This window comes from Eschscholzia californica, unplaced genomic scaffold, assembly GCF_041429995.1.
Source record: "Eschscholzia californica isolate CP2 unplaced genomic scaffold, dmEscCali1.0.p SCAF_3, whole genome shotgun sequence".
Classification (NCBI taxonomy): Eukaryota; Viridiplantae; Streptophyta; class Magnoliopsida; order Ranunculales; family Papaveraceae; genus Eschscholzia; species Eschscholzia californica.
The window spans coordinates 59,640,168-59,660,473 of NW_028238420.1; the positions used below are offsets into that span (position 1 = coordinate 59,640,168).

The 20,306-nt window shown below is 34.7% G+C and overlaps 3 protein-coding genes across 4 annotated transcripts; all 3 read left to right on the plus strand.

Annotated features, from left to right (window-relative positions):
- Positions 1-1,855: 1,855 nt before the first annotated feature.
- Positions 1,856-10,327, plus strand: AGL6 (AGAMOUS-like 6). Of its 2 annotated transcripts, none has more exons than XM_086666981.1 (8): positions 1,856-2,761; positions 6,481-6,559; positions 8,221-8,282; positions 8,453-8,552; positions 9,176-9,217; positions 9,323-9,364; positions 9,482-9,651; positions 10,022-10,327. In XM_086666981.1, exons 1-8 carry the CDS (start codon positions 2,580-2,582, stop codon positions 10,128-10,130), a joined length of 786 nt encoding a protein of 261 aa, XP_086523107.1. In that variant the 5' UTR covers positions 1,856-2,579; the 3' UTR covers positions 10,131-10,327. The 2 variants fall into 2 exon arrangements, with proteins under 2 accessions (XP_086523107.1, XP_086523108.1); XM_086666982.1 differs by having other exon boundaries at positions 1,964-2,761; positions 9,491-9,651.
- A 2,429-nt stretch (positions 10,328-12,756) lies between these two features.
- Positions 12,757-16,594, plus strand: LOC147552609 (putative fructokinase-7). The gene is made up of 7 exons (XM_086666858.1): positions 12,757-13,167; positions 14,043-14,251; positions 14,624-14,836; positions 14,941-15,138; positions 15,288-15,428; positions 15,968-16,084; positions 16,228-16,594. The coding sequence occupies exons 1-7, from the start codon at positions 13,146-13,148 to the stop codon at positions 16,360-16,362; spliced, it is 1,035 nt and encodes a 344-aa protein (XP_086522984.1). The 5' UTR covers positions 12,757-13,145; the 3' UTR covers positions 16,363-16,594.
- A 509-nt stretch (positions 16,595-17,103) lies between these two features.
- Positions 17,104-17,598, plus strand: LOC147552610 (pectinesterase inhibitor-like). Its single transcript, XM_086668647.1, has one exon. It carries the CDS (start codon positions 17,104-17,106, stop codon positions 17,596-17,598), a length of 495 nt encoding a protein of 164 aa, XP_086524773.1.
- The last annotated feature ends 2,708 nt before the right edge of the window (positions 17,599-20,306 follow it).

Below are 20,306 nucleotides of genomic sequence, written 5' to 3' on the forward strand. Positions count from 1 at the left end.
ATAACTATTGGTAATATTTAAGATAAATGTTAGTATTTGACTTGAGTTATAAGTCGATCACAGGTTGAATGTGCCTGACTCCCATTGGTCAGTCTTTGTAGAGAGAGAAATACTCTTTCCAATAAGAACTGGCCAGTGGCCACATCAGTCTTCAACCTGTGGTTTGACTCAAATTTGGGACCAAACTAAATTAATTAAAAAAAAAAGGAAATGGTTCATCAAGATAAAAAAGAACCCCAAAATACTACTATTAAAGACAAATAAATTTCAAAATTAACTAAAAAAAATTCTGAGCCTACAATATCGAACTCTAGACTCCCCACTCGTGAAAAAATCCAAAATCAATTTAGACTGTACATACTAGATATAAAACTTTCAAACACTGTTTCGAGGTCAAATCATCCAAATCATTTAGGTATCTAAAGAGAAGGAGCTAAATAGATATCCAATGAGAATAGTATATGATGCTAAGAAAGAAGAATTTTATATGTAAGAATAGTTTTTATCTTCACTAGTACTTGTATAATTGTATTGACAGTTTTGGCAAGTGAGAACTGTTCTCCCAAAGTACAAGTAAAGAAATGAATAAAAAGAGTGTCCGATAAAAAAAATGGCATCTATTCTAAAAAATATAGACCACTGACCATATATCAATCTTTTAGTTGAAAACTAAGAGTGTGAGGACATATCTTTTTGGACAGTAATTTTATGAGTAGTTCTCAATTTTTAGCATTAAGGAGAACCAAATCCATTGCTTTATGAGTATGAAAAGGAAGATGTTGCTAAAAATGATGAATTTTAGAAAATGTAGTTTGAGACTCTCTATAATAATTACATGCACCTCATAATAGAGTGTCTAACAAAGTGTCTCATTGGATAAAGTTTTTTAACAAAAGTTCCAAAAAATCATTTGTGACACTCTAAGTGTTAGAGTTGAGTATCCCAAAGCATCTCTAATGCGAAATTCAATCTTAGAAACTCAGAGTGCCACGTAATATTTTTGGATTTTTGTTATAAATTTCTCTTCATTGCAAAACTCAACTAAGATCTAAAGATTGATATGTATCGAGTGTGGTATAGAGATATTTCAAGGGGACACTCTGTCGTCTAACTCATCATACTTTAAGTTTGACCAATAGAAATTAAATCTTCGTATATTTAAAAACAACAGTTATGCTATGCCCGACCAGTATTCCGACCGAATCACCGTCGGCGTACTTGGCCGGTTCAGATCTAGTGAGAAAAAGTGTTTGACTTTCTCTCACTAGATCTGGCCCCCCAAGTACCCCGACTGAGATATCGGGAGCATACCATCATTTTTGTTTTCAAAATAACTAATTCTTTCTTAACAAAAAATAACCAAGACACATAAGAAAATAAAACAAGTTTAGACTTTCGCATTGGAGACGTACAAGAATTAAGGATTTCTATTTTACCCACATAGGAATGAAATTTTAAAGTGGAATTTAACAAATACAATTAATTGGGATTTGCCAACTACTCGTAGCTCAGTTGGTAAGCGCATCTATTCCCCCCTACAGAGGTCCCAAATTCTGGAAGCGCAAATCAATGGATATTGAATTTCGGTTATAAACAAAGTGTTGTTTTGAACTTTAGGCTATTAATTTTGTCGGACTCTAAGCATTAGTTTCGTTGGAATTTATGCCAGTAATAATTCGACATTCATTTTGTTTAACACATCGGATCGATGTATCAATGTCTTTGTATTGACCATCTTAATCAATAGAGACTGAAAGAGGGAGTTCTAGATAGAGAGAGAAGAAGATGACAGACTGCTTAATCGTTAAAAACTACTGAAAAGTGAATAAAAGGGGCCAAATAAACGAAAAAGATTGACGACGTTAAGATTATGGCGCAGGAATAGGAACAGAGGAAGGAGAAATGATCTAGAGAGAGAAGTGAGTGGACTTGTGAGAGGGAGAGAGTGATGGATGGATCATTTGACAAGCAAACTTTAACGTACGATGATCGACACGTCTCCACTATCACTTACCACCACTCATTTAATTTACCAACAGTCTCTTCCTCTCTCTCTCTCTCTAAAACCCTAATCTTTGCCCTCTAGAATCTAGGGTCCATGAGTTCAGTTCCTGTATATATAGAGAGAGAGAGAATATGAGAAATTAAGAAAGTAGTAGAAAATAGGAATTTAGGGTTTGTTTCCATTTTGTTACTAAAGAGAGAATCCAGTAAGTGGGAGTTGGGGTAAATTTAGGGGAAAAGTTTTCTTTCATCAATTTACATCTTATTCCCTCAATACTTATAAAACAAGGGGAATTATCAGTACCCTATTCTGAGATAATCTTTCCTTTCTTATAAATTCTAATCTTACCCAAATAAACTTACACATATCAACTCACTACTACTCATCTCTCTCTCTCTCTCTCTCCTCTATCATTTTCTCTCACTAAAATAACCAGTTGTAAGTCATTAAAAGTTTGATGATACCAGTGAGAGAAAAAGAGAGAGACTAATATAAACTAGCTAGGAAAGAAGAAGAGTTGGTTATAGGGTATCACATTTGGGTTATTGTTTGTTTTTAGAGAGAGAGAGAGAAAATGGGTAGAGGAAGAGTTGAACTGAAGAGGATTGAGAACAAAATTAATCGTCAAGTAACATTCTCAAAGAGAAGAAATGGGTTGCTTAAGAAAGCTTACGAACTTTCAGTATTGTGTGATGCTGAAGTTGGACTTATTATTTTCTCTAGTCGAGGCAAGCTTTGTGAGTTTGCTAGTGCCGGGTAATCTCTCTCTCTCTCTATATATATATATATATATATTTTCTTCCCTAGTTAATTGTTTGAAATTAAATTAGGGTTTTTGGATCTCTAGTTTGATGCCGGATCTATTGTTGTTTCTATGTTTGTTACTAGTAAATATGAATGAATGTGATTGTTCAAAGAAAGTTTGGTTTGGTTTCTCTCTCTCTATGAGTGGATCGATCTATGGTACTACTAATACTTATGTACTTGTATACCTAATATATGTTTTTTTTTTTATTTCCTTTTTGATTTCTGCTTGTTTTTAAATTGTATTAGTTGTTATTGTTGTTTCTGTTTTGGTGAAGATTGAATTTTTTTTTTAAAAACTCTCTCTTCTCTCTCTCTATAACGTCATCATCTTTTCTAGGGTTGAACAAGATATAAATGAGAAACAAAAAGAAATACAGTAACAAGTTTCTTTGTTCGTGAAAGTTTTTTCTGATCATTAGTAGTAGTTATGAATCAGGATTTTTGAGTTGATATTCTGGGTGGGTTTTTTGATTGGATCAATGGGTTCTTCTTCTTCTTTTACTCCCTGATTATATCGATTAAAGAGTTCATCAATGGAGACTGGACACGTTTCATGTCTTCTTGTGAAGTTGATGATGAAAGTACCACCGACTGAAACGAAATGAAATGCTTTCCCCTCTCTCTCTAGTTGTTTGTACGGGTGGCAAAGATTTACGAGGAAATCTCTTTGGACTGCTTTCTTAGCTTAGATCCAGTAGTCAACTCCTTCTCTCTCTCTCTCTCTCTCTCTCTCTCTCTCTCTCTCTCTAAAGTTGATCTGTCTAGACTGAAGAAATGGGTGTCACTAAATTCTTTTCCTTTATGATATTGTTTCATTTCTTTGGTATTAAAATCTGGTCTGGAAGTCTGAAATTTTCAGATGATGTAACGGTCATTTAGGTTGCTAAAACTATCATAAGAGATCCTTCAATACTCTCTCTTGATTTGACTAACTCATTACTGAGCTGTAACTGTAATCATCTGAAAATTTGACCCTCTTCAACTAGCCAAGATCCAAGCTTGACTGACGACAGCATCCTTAATATCTCTTCTTCTTCTTCAGTGATAAACTTGATGAAACTTGGCATGATTTTTTTTTTTTTTTTTGCTTTAAATTGCAATATTAGCAACTCTAGTAAAGAAAAAGTTTTATATACTACTTAGTTTTTTAACTAATTGATTTCCCCATTTGTTGGCGAGGGCTAAAATTAAAAAGATCTAGGTCAAAAATAAATTTTCGAAAACTTTAATCGATTATCTACTCATGTGATACATTAAAACTTGTAAGTCTAAAATAAAACTGTAAGATTTAGCGAGACAAACAATTGAGGATTATTGGTAGATATAAAGTTACTGAAAGGTGTACCTTTGGATATAATTAGCATATATCAATTAAATTATACGGGTGTGAGATTTGACTCTGAAACGATTGTATATGTAATTTTAGTTGTTTTGCGTATATTTATCTTAAGATCTTAAAACGAGTCTGTTATATCTAATGCATTTGTTTTCAGATTTTAAAACAAGTTTGAATGTAAGAAGGAGACTTGTTTTGTAACGCCTGAATTGATTAGATATGTAAATAATGCAAGTTTTCTCAAAATATACAAGGAAATTATACATAATTTATTTCAGATTTCACATTCAGATCTAAGAAAAAAAACAAATAGCACCTAAGGCACAAGTTAAGCAACATCACTATTTTGGTTGAACAAGAAATCTTGAGGGTTACGGACAATGGGAATGAAATATATAACTTATATTTTTGTGATATTTAGTCCAGAGCTGAACAAAATTTTGTGATATTTTTGAGACAAACATTGCAAGTATATGTTTCATAATGATATTGAAACTCGTGTAGAGACTTGTGTTGGAGCATAGTAGCCTGCGCATCAAAACTTTAAGTGCTTTCTAATGTAGGACACTATAATTGTATCTTGGGAAAGAGAACTTCAATGAACTGTCATATTATATAGCAACTTCAAAATGTATGGTCATGTTGAATATTTGTAGTCAAGAAAAACTTGACTGTGCGCTGATAGCATGCTCGACCACTATCGTGGCTGCCACAGAATCCCGACCGGGGAATGTGGCTGGGCAGTATTTAGAGAATGAAATTGTTGAACTTGCTATCTCTAATCTTGTCTAGCCACATGCCTCGGTTGCGATTCAACTCGGAATGAATTAAATGAGGTTATATTGGAAGTCTCTCTAGTTGCAGATGTCTCTTGCCAATACCAAAACGAAAGTGAATCACAAAAGATTTGACAAAATAAATTACCCAGCCGATGTGGCGGTTGTGATATTCATCTTTCAACGGCTTAGATTTAGTCAAACTTTCAAACCATAACCGCCACATCAGCTGGGTAATGTCTTTGGGAGATTTTATAGGGCCCCCTCATTTTTGTTAAAATGCCTCCCCTCAGTTATAATTTAACAAGTAAAATGGTTCATGGGGAGGCCTTTTAACAAAATTGGGGAGGCCTTATAAAACTTCCCAATGTCTTTTGTCAAAATCCTTTGTGATTTTAGCATTTCCCTACCAAAAAAGCACCCGTGGGCAGACTTAAGGTTGGTATGAAGAGAATTTCATGGGTTATTGCGTGTCAGTGTGAACTCTTCACATATCCTTCGCTTATTTTTCGTTTTAGAAGAGAAATAGTTGACAATGGTAAGACAAGTTTGGGAGATCAACCAAAGAATTGTGGACACCATTGCAGGGATGTAGTCTCTTAAGGACATAGAATCAATCTATCTCAATGGCCAATTGGATAAGTTTAGTTTAATCTTAATTTTTATTATGTTTATCTTTTTATAATAATATGATTTTCAAGAGACCCAAAACCACATAGTTTTGTAACAATTTTAACATAAAGTTCAAAGGATCTCTGAAGATATCTCTTCTCAGACTATCAATGTGGCAACTTCGTTTTCGGTATGTGTTATTGTTCATAATGTATAGGGCTAGAAACTGGCTTTTCTTATCGAAGAGTATAACAATCTTGTGGAAATAGAATTTATTAAACTTTGTTGGGTAGCATAGTAATGTTGCAACATTCTAATAATATAAGAGAATCAAGAGAAAAATAGCAACCCAGAAGAAAAAAAAAACTCAGAAGGGGAATCTTCCTGCAAAGAAGAAACTAATATTGTTCTAGATTTTTTTTTTAATGTTTTTCCAATTTCCAAGTAACTTTGTGCTTCATATATTATGGAATACATAAATTATAAACATGAATCGATATGTTGAAAACCATTGTTCATGAATTCTATTATACAAGACACACATTACTTGTAATAACATTTAATTAGATAATTTGCTTAAAGATTAGGTTCCGAATTGTTCGTAAAATTCCGTCGCGGGAGGAAGAGCAAGTTCTTTGATTGATCTTTCAGAGAACCTATTCTTCTGGGAAGGTTTACCAAGAGTAGATTTGGTATTTAGATATTCTCCGTGTCAATGTCTGGGTAAGTTGCCCTAGCAAGACTTAGTGTTAAACTATATTTAGCTTGTCTAGTCGGAATAAGAAATGGTGTTTCATTTGCAAATAAATTCAGAGTGTTGAAAAGAAATCTTCATATGTTATACAATATTTGACTCTTAATTTCTTTGTTGGATATGATCATTGGATGCTTAATGTTAAATTTTCTTTCTTCATTTAACATTCAATAATTCATCTTGTTTTCAGGATGAATAGAACTCTTGAACGATACCAACGAACATCTTATGCTCCTCAAGACAACGCTACTAATGAGAGGGAAACACAGGTTTTTATTTCAAGACTTCCTATCCAATATTCATAGCATAATTGGATTAATACATTTCAAGTTTTCTTCAAGTTAGTTTTGATCATCTTTGAGCATAAATTTTCAAGTTTTCTTCAAGCGAGTCTTCACATGTTTTTTTAAATAAACACTCTCACAAGAGGAAAAGCATCTCAATTCAACATATAAGTGCGAAAGTTGAGTCTGCTACTTCTTGATATCTTTGCGCCAAATAAAGCACATTGCCACCATAGAGATGCCCATTCTTTTACGACTAAACTTGGTATGAATCACTTCAAGGCAAGACCGAGACCGTCTGAGTGCCTCCTCAAACCATGTGAGAATTATCGTTCAGATAATTCGAGTAATCGAATGATAGAAATATATTTCACACTAGTAAAGAAGAGAGAGAGGTAGAGATTAATATTTCTCTTGTATATTCACAACAATGAGGGTTACAGGTATTTATAGACTAAAGAGATACAATTAGGGTAAATCTAGGATAAAGATTACAAGTATATGATGTTTATCTAAATTAAGTACGGAGTCTTCTGGAATACAGAGACCGGTGGGACCGGTCTCTCTCTCTTGGCCTACCGGGTTGGTCGACCGGGTTATATGGATCGGGTGGCCGATCCATATGTATAACCCTAATAATACATTTGTGATCCTTAAATCTTTGCAAATGACGCACGATGTATCAATGTCTATCAATACCTTTATAGTATAATTTTACTAATGATTCATTTTCTTTATCCAATATCAAGATTTTCACATCATTTTTCGTTCAATCCATTGAATAAAATGAGAATATAACATTTCCGGTATGCAAGTTCACGTGTAAGGACTGCCTCATTGTATAGGGTAACAAATCCTCTTCAAATAGGTTTCCAGGCAACAAAAAAATGAAATCTAAGTTCGAAGCTAGAAGAAATAGAAATCCTGGTATAAGTTTGAAACTACAGAATTACATTTTGGGCGAGGTACTCCATGTATTTTTATGTGTAAATGGTTACTAGTTTAGGAAACAAAGAATCCTTAGGAAACTAGGAACCCTCGTTGTTAAATAGAAACTAAATTTACAAGAAAATGTATTTAAGAAACTTCAATTCCCTAATTGTAAAATAGACACGACCTTAGGACTTGTCCGAGTGGGCCGGCTGAGAAACTAACTTATCATCGGTTTGCATACTACGCATGGCTTCTCCACCAAGTATATCCTTAATAAAACCTAAATGAAATATAATTCTAATGCTAGAAAAAACTCACTTAATTAGCATATCTTGTTTTATTTAAGAACATGCTCTTGACATAATATCTTTTCTTTTTGAGAACTCATAACATCTTATGCTCTATAATATTAATACATCATAGAACCCTAAACATGTCAAGTTTTTTTAGTAGTAATACATGGGTATTTTAATATTCTCTCCTTGTGAATAAGCCTTGTTAAGTCTACCTCTCCTCTAACATGTCAATAAATGTGTAATATTCACTTTGTAATCTAAACCACTTAATTATCCTTCATTAATATTGTAGGCACTATTTCAAAGCTAAGATGATGAGTAAATATGTTGCATTAATATATGGCAATTGAACTCGAGCTTCTTAATGTCTTCATACTTGGTTGTTTGGTTCTTATGTTTTTGCTGTGCTTGTTGCAGAGCTGGTACCAAGAGGTTTCAAAGCTTAAGGCCAAATATGAATCTCTACAACGCTCACAAAGGTTAATGTCCTAAGTTTCAAAAGTACAACTTATAATATGGGTCAATAGATGTTATTAGTACTTTGATCTCGTTTTCAGAAAAATGAAGCAGAACTTTTGTCACTATATTTTTTTTTTGGATTGTACAAGTTAATTACGTCTTAAGGGTATTTTGCATTTGAAATGTTAAGGCATTTGCTTGGGGAAGATCTTGGACCACTTAGTGTGAAAGAGTTGCAAAATCTTGAGAAACAACTTGAAGGAGCTCTTGGCCAAGCTAGGCAAAGAAAGGTACAACTTCCATCCTTTTTAAAATAGTTTTTTTTCATACATGATCTTGAAACACAAAAAACTTTCACTTTGCTTAACGTGGATATAAACCTTTCGTTAAATTTGTGTTAATGCAACTCCGGTGATATATCCATCTCTTAAACAGTTGAACATTTTATTGTTTGAGGTGTTCGTTTCTTTCAAATTTAGATATGAAACTTAATTAGTGATCTGAATTGGCTTGATTTAGATTTCAATATATTCGTTTTTTTTTAACTCATGCGCTTGTAACATAAAATAAGTCTAAATTTGAAGTCTAATGTCTCTTATATCCTGGGAGAGTAACGTGTCTCCGACCATTCGACCAAAACAAGTCAGATTCAAGTAACTCAGATTCAAACAAGTCAGACTCCGGCGAGTCAGATTACGACAATAAAAAAGACCACCTTAATGTTTGTAATATCTCATGCGTTTGAAGTGCGAAAAACAGATTTGTATTTGAGTATTTTGATCATTTCAGTAAAGGTCCATGCCAGCGATCTTATTAGCTGCAGACCTAACATTTTCTATGTATAAAGATGATAACTCTTTTCTGCATTTTGCTCACAAACTACTATATATTTCCTTCTTATTCTTCATTGCAGACACAAATAATGATGGATCAAATGGAAGAACTCCGTCGAAAGGTTTGTGAAGTTTATTGCTTATCTTGTTTATATATTGAAACTTTCGTTTTTTCTGTTTCTAATTATGGTGTATCATTTTTGTGACTGACCGATCTACGCTTATAGGAACGTCATTTAGGAGACTTGAACAAGCAGCTCAAGATTAAGGTATGAAAATGGTGTACTTTTAGCCCTTCTGATAGAAATAAAGTTTTGAGGTTTCAGATAAACTAGATATTTGTTTTTATTGAAGAGAAAACGGCGATGAATGTTGTGTTTTAATAGACATTTCAGCTGGAGGCAGAAGAACAAGCAGCAGCAGCTGCAGCAGGAGGATCTTTTAGAAGCATTCAATGTTCAACAGCATGGGACTCAACTTCTTTGGTTGCAAATAGCTTTGCTGGCCATCCTTCTCATTCCAATTCCATGATCTGTGAACCCACATTGCAAATGGGGTAAGGTCTCATATTAGGCTATTAGTGTTTAACGCACAATATTGTCTGGCATTAGAATTTGTTAAGTAGATAAGCTTGGGTAATTCTTTCCTCGCAAGACTGTTTTCAAAGAGAGTTAGGCCCGATGGACTCTAACAACGACATGTCTCGGATGACCAAAATATATTCATGTGATCGCTAGTAGGTCATGGACTCATGGCCAAGTAAGTAATAAATATGGGTTCTCTTCTCAGTATCAATCAATTTTGAGTGACATAATGGAAAAACATAGAACAAAAGCAAAACCTTAATAAGTCTATCTACTACACCTTTAGTCCATGCAAAGCAAAGTATAAAACAAAAACAAAACCCTAACAAGTTGGAATTACAGGTACCACCAGTATGTTCAACAGGAAGGATCAAATGCTGGTAGGAGCGGCGGAGATGGTGGTGGTGGTGGTGGTGGTGAGAGCAACTTCATCCACGAATGGGCTCTTTAAATCAAATGCTGCTGATGTTTGAAGACTAAAAAAGGACATAACTATGTTATATGCAAGTTTACTAGTATGATCATTATTTGCTATTTGTATGGATTTTTATTATCTGTATTGAGAACCCTAAGGCAATCTTCAAACTGTGTAATTGTGTTTTGTTTATTTATCTCATGCTCATAAAGTTATCTATGTTAGATGAAAAACATGATGTTGTTTTACCCTAATTTTTGTGAACCAAGTATCATAAATATTTTTAAATAGCGACGGTAACACTTTAGAGGGGTGCCTTTAAAATTACTCTACCCTGATTTTACCACGAACTGCCCACTTCTCTATCGGTATATATAAAACAAAACTAGGCTTTTGAGTTTGAAATAATTAAAGATCCCGAATAGGTTGCTTGGATGTCTAGTCCGTCCCATAAAAGAAATTGTATCTCATCCACTATTTGTTGTGATCTCTTTTGCCCCACAAAACTCATTGAAGTAGGGCTATGCTTTCTCTCATTCAATTCTCTATCGCAACAAATATTTTGCTAGTGAAAAAAATCCTGACGAAATTGTTTTCCACAATATTTATGGGAAATTAGGATTTTGAAGCCGAGGGAAGAGAAGTTCTGACACTGACCAAGCTTAAGCTTACACCTATAATCAATCTCTACATAGTAAGTATGAAAGTCTCTTACAAGATCCCTCAGCATACATAGATTATCACCCCAACAATTTGAGATAATGGGTTCTAAAAATAATATGATTGAGACTGCTACTAAGAGCAGGCTGAATGAGGTATTATTTGGTAGGTTGGTTGGTTGTATAGGATTTAATACAGTTATGAGAGTTTGGTAGAGAAAAGTAATACTTCATATCTACCATGAAAATAACTACTCTTTCTAATGAAAATTACTACTTTCAAACTAATAAAAGAAACTAGTTTGATACTCTTTTGATGTTATGTTGATTTTTCCCAAACATTTTACATCTTAAATTGAATAATTCTATTGATACAATATACAACCGATTATATTTTTGTGGTAAATATTTTGTCCAGAATGTCAACACTCGGCAAATTCCAAAAATCCTGGAGATCCCATGTTCGATTTCCAGAGGAAGTGGAATTCATGGTTTATTGAAATTAGATTATTAAAGGTATAAATAATGTCGTTAGATGGGCTTTAGGTCGTTTATTCCGTTTCGCCAGTAGTTTAGTTAGACTTTAGGTCTGTTTGTTTCAATGTTTAATTCGACAGTTATCATGGTTATCACATCTTTGATGTATCAAATGTCATTGTAATGACTTCCGTAGTCACATTCCAAATAGAGAAGGTGTCCATAGAATAGAAATCTTGTTGTCTATTTGTTGTAACTTGATTGTATGAGTAATTCTATTGTCTACGAATTCATCCTTCTAAGAAAAATTTCTAGCTACAGTGCTATTTGCGGACGAACTATTTATCCTTGTATTACAATCAATAGTGAAGTAAATACTCACTAAAATGTTACTGTATTTATATTGATAATGAGAAGAAAATCAAGATCTGAAATTTAATTAATTAAAGAAAGCATTCTCCTTGCTTCTAAAAGCTTCAAAGCCACATGCTTTCAACTAGTAATTAGTCTCCATTGTTTATATTAATTGTGTCACCATCCTCCACATAATGACATTTTATGTGATTATTTTACGTTTCCATCTTTTTCTTCTCAAAGCTAAAGAGATTAAAGTTGTGTGAATCTTTACCTTGAAAACAAATTAAGATTAATTTGTCATCTTTCAGTTATTACCTAATCATAACTTAAGTACTCCGTATTTGAAACCTCTAAATTTTCATACTTTGGCATATTCTCTTTCTTTTCAAATGAATTATAACTTAAGTATTTGGGGTGGATTATTCCCAAAAGCAAGCTTTCGCGAATCTTTCCTTGACTTATTGGCAGAATAATTCTAAATAAAAAATGGCATGGCTAAAAATATACGCCTTCGGGATACAGTTGAATGTGGATATATCATGAACGCAAGGTGTATGATACAAGGCAAGAAACCCAAGACTCCTCTATGTATCAATCGCTTACGCATCCATAGCCCCAACATCCAACTCACCCGGAGAGGCCTAGCCTGATATGAGAAGTGTTAATTCAGTTCAATGAGACTTCATAGAAGATTGCAATCATCCACCCTAGAATCAATTAAGAATGGAAATTGATTTTGTTTTGAACGCTCACATGTTAACATGGTATTAGAGTGAGGACGACATGTGATAACTCCAACCATAACAAGTGATGGACTTCGCTCACAAAATGACATGTCTTAAGTTCCGAGAAGGAATTAAACATGTGAAAATTGTTCGACATCGTCAAACAAAATCCGTGATAAAAACCAATAATACGTAGGACTGACTCTATTTATTATCAATTAGTATTGAATTGGTTACGTAAACAAACTTAATAATTATGTCCATGAGGATTTAGAAGTAGTTTTCCAAATCACTAATTTTTTGATAATTTACAAGATGCTAAGGATAGGGTGTTTTTTTCCAACCAACGATGGATAGGAAATCGGATCTTTTGGTGCCCCAAATGGAAGGATCACTAACTAAGAGGTCAGTTTTTATTTAAGTCCCATCAACTTTTTTGACAAAGACACGGAGTCCATAATTTTACTAGTTTTAATTCTTTACTCCATCGGTAAAGTTGTGTGGATTGGGTGAATTATGTATCAAGAACCAGTCGAATATTAAAGCTTAAAGAGAGATAAAAGGAGAAATTATAGAGAGAGATATATTTTTAGTTAAAAAGGATTATTAATAAAAGCAGTTAAATTTGGGAGGATAAATAAGGGATTATTGTCATTCTTAAACAAGTTCAGCTGTATATCAACAAACACCTCATTTTTCAAGATTTCACCAACATCAATTCTTCTTCTTCTTCTTCTTCTTCTTCAACTAAAAACTCTTCCCCATTACTTCTTTCTTCTTCTTCTACTTACAGATTTTCTTATTCTGTGCGATCAGTGCACATTAGTACCAAGATGACTAATCCTCCTTCATCAGGTAAGAACTTTAACCCAATCTGATTTACAACTTCCATTGTTTTATGGGTAGGAAGTTGTTAATCTTTCATACCCTTTTTTTCCAATGTTTCTGTTTTGTTCTAAAACTTTTGGAATCTGGGTTCTTAATCTTTAATACCCTTTTTTTTCCAATGTTTGAATCTGAATATTCTTTGGTTGATTTTGAATCCTGGGTTTTGCCCTGAATTAATTATGAGATCAAAAGAAGTTGTTTTTAAACATGGGTTTCTTTTGTTTTTGATTAATAACCAGATATCCTTTTATTCTAGAGATCATTAGAGATGAAATTAAATTACTTATAAGTAGAATGAAATCTTTATGTGAGATCCCTGAATAATTGGGTATACTTGGAATCTTGGATCAGATTGGGGCATATAAAGAGTATGAATTCTTGATGTGTGATTTCCAAAAGATTAGGAATAAGATAGATCAGAGTGGGTTAATACTGGATTTAGTTATTTTTCCACATTTAATGTGTGAGTTTAGAAAATGCCACAGAGGATGAATCAAATCTTGATTTTGGTGGATTTGTGGCATCATGTGGATTTGTTAGACCCTTCAGTCAGTGTCGGACCACATGAACTTGACCTGGCAAGAGCTTATTGGGTATTACTGTTCTGATCTAAACCTGCATATACCTTTCACCTGTTTTATGGAGTTTGATTTCAGATCCCACTTTCATATTTAGGCATAAAATCATTTCATATAGTATGAGATCTTGGAGACCCATTTTTAAACCTGTGTTTAAAACTACAATTTAGATTTATAATTAGGGATTTTAGTTTCATTATTCAGCTAGTTTAATCTGTATTTCAATTCCTAATGAAGCTTAAGAGTTGGTTTTTTTTTTAATAGATGTAGCCGAAGCTCAATTGATGGAGAAAAATGGAGACAGTAAAGAACTTGTAGTTTGCTTCGGCGAGATGCTGATAGACTTTGTTCCAACTGTTGGTGGAGTTTCACTTGCTGAAGCACCAGCATTTAAGAAAGCTCCTGGTGGTGCTCCTGCTAATGTTGCTGTCGGAATAGCAAGATTAGGCGGGACTTCAGCTTTTATCGGCAAGGTAAATGATCGAAAAATCATTGAGTTTTTATTTACTCTTGGTATTCTCAATTAATTTATGACGAGAACGATCATGTTTCCATTTGGTTTAAGATTCAGATCCAATTTCAGAATGATAAAAACACGCATGTTTCGTTGTTTTCTTTCAAATTATCAATATGACGAGAACCCGGATCTTGGTGGTTTCCATGAAATTGTATCTGGGGTTCAGACTAGAATTCAGAAAGTTCTAAATTGAAGTTTCGACTGTAACCCAGATCTTTGAATGTGTTTTTAGACTTAAAAAGGTTATTCAGAAGTGTTAAGAGTCGCCAATCATGTTTAAATTGTGGGTGTGCTTTCATGAGTGAGTTATTGATTATCTTTATCTCAGGTTGGTGACGATGAATTTGGCTATATGTTAGCTGATATCTTGAAGCAGAACAATGTCGACAATTCGGGCATGTGTTTTGATGCCGAAGCAAGAACAGCACTGGCTTTTGTAACACTAAGAGCTGATGGCGAACGTGAATTTATGTTTTTTCGAAATCCAAGTGCAGATATGCTTCTTCGTGAGTCTGAACTCAATGTGAACCTTCTTAAGCAGGTAACTTTTACCCTAGACTCCAGTTTGAGATGTCCTTTGTTTCTTTAAGGAACTTCCTTCCCTTCGATTCAAATACGTCAAAATTTCCTTTGGTATTCTCGCAGGCAACTATATTTCACTTTGGCTCTGTTAGTTTGATTGAGGATCCTTGTAGATCAACACAACTTGCTGCCATGGACATTGCTAAAGAATCGGGTTGTATTCTCTCTTACGACCCGAATTTGAGATTGCCATTATGGCCATCAGCTGAAGCAGCTCAGAAAGGAATTATGAGCATATGGAACAAAGCAGATATCATTAAGGTCTACAACTTCTTTGACGTTTACCTCAAGTTTTAATATTCGAAGTAGAGAATCTAAAACAGCTTCTCACCACAAGTAGTCTATTACTGTCTGAACTTATTTAAATGGCTCTTTTGTTAAGATGGATCGTGTTTTGGGTTTTTGTACAGATAAGTGAGGAAGAAATCTCGTTCTTGACTGGAGGTGATGATCCTTATGATGATAATGTGGTGCTAACGAAACTATACCACCCTGATCTTAAGCTTTTGCTTGTAACTGAAGGAGCAGACGGCTGCCGTTATTACACTAAGGTATGAAAAATGATTTCATCCGCCCCTGTTTCTTAAGTATCCGAGAATAGGTCAAGAAATAAAAACATAACATTCTGATTATCCCAAAATGCAATTCGAAATGAATTTTCACTTCTGATGGAAGGATCTTTATATAATATAGAAACAATGTGTTCCTAGTAACATAAAACCGTTCTAGTTCTAGGAAAAATAAGATTGATGGATCCGTTTGAGTTCTATCTCCTCTAAGAAGATTATACACGGACAGGTAGCAACATTATAATCCCTGATTAGGCGCTACCCGTGCTGACTTACCCCAGTTCTACATGGTACAAGGTTTTTTTTTTGTGCTCGACCCATCCTAAACCAATCTAAGCGTCAACTCACCCAGAATGTCTGACCAATATTAAAGACAAGATACTGGCTTATAATCTATGGCTAGAATTTGTTCCTTAGCTTTGTAGGACTAAGTGCAAGGCTTATGAATCTTCGGTTTACAGGAATTTTACACTATTTTTTGGATTTGTTTTTCTTTTGATCTGATATCAAATTGTATGCAGGAATTTAAGGGTAAGGTGAGCGGTATTAAAGTTAAAGCTGTTGACACAACGGGTGCTGGTGACGCTTTTGTCAGTGGACTACTGAACAGTTTTGCTTCTGACTTGAATCTTTATAAGGTACCCATTTGCTTCTGGGATCATTTTTTTTGTGCCGAAAAAGCCTGAATTAGATGTAAAAAAACCCGGGTAAGCTATAATTATACACGGGCTTTCTGCGGAAAAAGCCCATGTAACATGTCTTTGTTTGTTTTGATTTGCAGGATGAGAAGAAGTTAAGAGAAGCTCTTTTGTTCGCCAACGCTTGTGGAGCCCTAACAGTAACAGAAAGAGGAGCAATTCCTGCATTGCCCACGAAAGAAGCAGTTCTTCAGGCCTTACCCAAGGTTGCTGCATAAAAGACTCAGACAGAAAGATCCAATCATGTGTTTTAGGTTTTCTTTTATTTGCTTTTGTATTCTCAATTAAAACCCATTCGATGTAGTCAGTCACTTCCCCGTGAACGAACAATTTCAATTTAAACCCTAGATGTTTGCCATTAATGTAGAACATTTCTTGTTGTTCGAATGAAAAACAAATTGTATAATTGGAAATAAATCATGGGAACTCCATCTTGTCATGAAAACAAAAGGCTAATGAATTGAATCTTTGGTATTCATTTTTGTTTTCGGAATTCTTATAAACAAAAAAAGAAAGAAATTGGGAAGTTTTAAAGGCGCTTCCTTCCTTCACAGACTCTCCCTCGGTTTTGAAATTCTTAGGTCTATTTGGTGGAGCGAGCGAGACCGGCCACAAAGAAGAAAGAAGTAGTCATATTTATTGTTCAAAACCACAAAAGGAAATATATAGGAGGAGTATATCAAACAAACAATGGTAGTTTCTGATTTTTTCAAGATCCCTACTGGTGGTAATTTAGGATGGATTTCCTACCAAATTAGTAACTCCATTGTTTATACTAACTAATTGGCAAGTAAAATCGTCAAAATATCTTGCAAACTGTGACTTAATTCTAGTAGTATAAATACCCATCTCCCCCCACTTATAGCTATACCTCAAAACAAACCGATATGGCTGCCTTCAAAGTAAATTTACTTTTCGTCTTCTTGTTAGTTTTGTGGAGTAACCGCGTTCTCGGAAGAATGGTACATGTAACTGCCCCAACCGGTTTGGTGAACGAGGTGTGCACACAATATACAGACTACGGTTATTGTGAGAAGACACTGTCGGGTGCGAAAACAGCAAAAGATTTGAGAGGGCTAGTAATCTATGCTTTTGAACTGTCCCTTACAAACGCTCAAGGTACATTGAATCGCATATTGATTTTGTTAAACAGAGCAACACCCGAACCAGAAAGAGGAATTCTACTTCACTGTCGATATAATTATGATACGGGCATTCCTCTCCTTAAGAGTGCACTTCAAGAAGTCGGTGGTGGTTCTGGTTTTGGTACTGATTATAGGGGGCTTAGCTCTTACGCCAAACAAGTTCATTCTGAAGCTGATGAATGTGAGAAGACATTCATTAATGGAATCAAATCTCCATTCACTTCTAGCTCTCGGGCGCTTCTCCAGCTCACTGATCTTTCTGCATTCCTCTCTAGTCTTCTCGCCAACTCACGTACCATCCCTAATTAATTATGCCTTCAACAATAATAGTAATACCATTTAGTTCATAGTATCAATTTTGTTTATTGACATGTATTTTTTTATTCTTCAAATAATGTGTCTCTTCTTTTAAGTGAAATTCTCAATACCGATCCAACTATGAACAATTTTGTTTACTACTAAGATTCAAACTCTGTTTACTGCAATTGAAATATACACGTTTATTTCCTTGCATTAGCGAAAGTAAAAATATATCATCCAGTATTTACACGTACATCAATCATGTTACAGAAATTTGAAGTTTTTCTCTCGATTGTTTTTCTCTGCAGTCTAGCATACGTCAAAAGTTCTAAGTTTTGTCTTTCGGATCTTCGAGCGCATAGAATCGGAGAGTAAGGAAACTTAGTCTTTCTTTCTTAGGATAGTAGTGAACTTTTCTTTCTTATTAGAAATCTTACAACAATAGCAAGTGTTTGAATTATATATAGGATAGGACCAAAGGTTTTACTTTTAAAGGGACCAATATTTAAAGGCACTTCACAATCCATTGAAATTTATAAGAACTAATAAATATATTATTGTGGGGAAACTACTCAAATCTCACTTTCAAATTAGTCCTTCAGTCCCTTGTTCTCATCCTTCTTTATGCTAAACTCCCTCGAAACAATCTTGATAGCTACTAAGTTTATAGTCAAAACTTGAAAATTTACTCTTGTGATATAAATCTCTTAGTTTTGGTTGTACTTGATCACTTGACAAATGAGGGTTAGTTTGATCTTGTTGGGTTTTCGGTTATATGTTAGTTGGGGAATATTATTGATCACTGGACGGAGCCGATAGCTCATGGCTCGGGTCCTCGAGGGCCATTTAACTAGGTTGGTAACCTGATGGATTCGATGGCTCGGTTCACACTAGACAATCAATACTCAGTACAAAACAACACAACTACTTCAAACTCAAACGACATAAAGTGCCCGAAAATGGAAGTCCTCGAACTCTAGTACCAGTAGAAATAAAGGGTCATAATCAAGGACACTAAAAAATGGATTCAAAATTGGGTTCTTATCAGAGATACACAAAATATTTGTATTGTCCTTATTAAGACCACATTACTTGTCAACCATCACCAAATTGGTAGACTTGATCAACTCAAGTCCAACAAAAATAGGCCATATATATATAATATCACCTTTTTATATGTTCATTGTTTTCTTTTTCCTGATCTAAACTAATATTTGTGTGAACCATATAAGGAAATATTGACCCACAAAAACAAAACATCAACAAGTGTATATGTAATATGTATAGGCTGCAGCAATATGTGTATTATATAGACTAATATGAGGCAATGGAAGACGCTCGGTCACTTGATCTGCATATGAACCATCTGGTGTTGAATATGTATAGTGGTAGTACTCTACGACTTTTCTGATGGTCTGACAGTTGTTTTTTGTAATCAAATGACTCTTCGCTAAGTTTTGGTTCTGGATCGAGACTGGTGAGGAAGTTAAGTTTTGGGATAACCACCATATCCCTTTCCACCCCTATGTTAATGTGATCGAAAAACTCTTCGCTAAAACAGTTGGTTGTTGATGAAGAAGACTCATTTGAAAGAGAGCTAAACAGATTTTGTCAGTTAATCAGTTGCTTGTTGAAATGGGAATTAGTCTGTTGGATGGACAGAATGAAAGCAGAGAGGCAGGATGGGAGTGAAGATGGTAGACCCCCCAACCCAGCCGACCATTATAACAGCCAAGAGTTATGGCTGTAGCAGCAGGTCCATCGTACCAAGTTTTATAACTCCAACGGTATAAAAGTGGGTCTCCTCTACTCCTAGATGACTTGACAGTTTAATATTCTCACCTTCTATGGATTAGTTAGGCAACACTAGGTAGTTTTTTATTTTCAGTTATTTCCCTAATAGCCCGTAACTTTGTGACCAGCTTCCTGCCTAGCCCCTAGCTTTAGCAATAATTCCCGTATGACCACCGTTTTTCGTTATCTTTAACTTTCTGTTACTCTCTCTCTCCTCCATTTCATTTTCTCTCTCTGCCACATCATCTCGGCAAGCCACATCATCATCTTCACCGGCAGGGTCGCCGGCCGGCCAAATTTCCAGTCGGCGACCTTCAATTTTTTTTTCTCTCTCTCTCTGAACTCCGACGAAGGGGGTTTCCCTTCGCCGGAGGGCTGTTCATCACGAACAAACCCAGATCAGGGTCTGTTCGTGATGAACATCCCTCCGGCGAAGGGAAACCCCCTTCGCCGGAGTTTAGAGAGAGAGGGGAGAGGATTTAAAAAAAAAAAAAAAAGATTTAAAAGAGAAAAAAAATTTGAAGGTCGCTGGCATGCGACTCTGTCGGTGAAGATGATGGTGTGGCTTGCTGGGATGATGTGGCAGAGAGAATAACAGAAAATTAAAGATAACGGAAAAAGGTAGCCATACAGGAATTATTGCTAAAGTAAGGGGCTAGGCAGGAAGCTGGTCACAAAGTTATAAGGGCTATTAAGAAAATAACCCATTTTTTTTTCTTTGTATAAATCTGATTCGTTTAACTTATTTTAATTTAAAGAGTCAAACATTAAGTCAAAATTATATATTTTGAGATCTTACTCAAAGACATGAAGACATCCACTTTAAGAATGGGGTTAGCTTCATCATGATCTTTGCGCATTCAAACAAGACATTGATTTTAAGTCTATTTCAATCTAATGATTTTGAGTCTACACGATTATTA

What these genes read in the sequence shown, in the direction of transcription:
- AGL6 (XM_086666981.1), top strand. Translation starts at nt 2,580, where the DNA reads ATGGGTAGAGGAAGAGTTGAACTGAAGAGGATTGAGAACAAAATTAAT. An exon ending in TCTCTACAACGCTCACAAAG is followed by an intron (nt 8,283 to 8,452) that starts GTTAATGTCCTA and finishes TGAAATGTTAAG; the next exon opens with GCATTTGCTTGGGGAAGATC. An exon ending in GCCAAGCTAGGCAAAGAAAG is followed by an intron (nt 8,553 to 9,175) that starts GTACAACTTCCA and finishes TCTTCATTGCAG; the next exon opens with ACACAAATAATGATGGATCA.
- LOC147552609 (XM_086666858.1), top strand. Translation starts at nt 13,146, where the DNA reads ATGACTAATCCTCCTTCATCAG. An exon ending in ACAAAGCAGATATCATTAAG is followed by an intron (nt 15,139 to 15,287) that starts GTCTACAACTTC and finishes GTTTTTGTACAG; the next exon opens with ATAAGTGAGGAAGAAATCTC. An exon ending in CTGACTTGAATCTTTATAAG is followed by an intron (nt 16,085 to 16,227) that starts GTACCCATTTGC and finishes TTTGATTTGCAG; the next exon opens with GATGAGAAGAAGTTAAGAGA.
- LOC147552610 (XM_086668647.1), top strand. Translation starts at nt 17,104, where the DNA reads ATGGTACATGTAACTGCCCCAACCGGTTTGGTGAACGAGGTGTGCACA.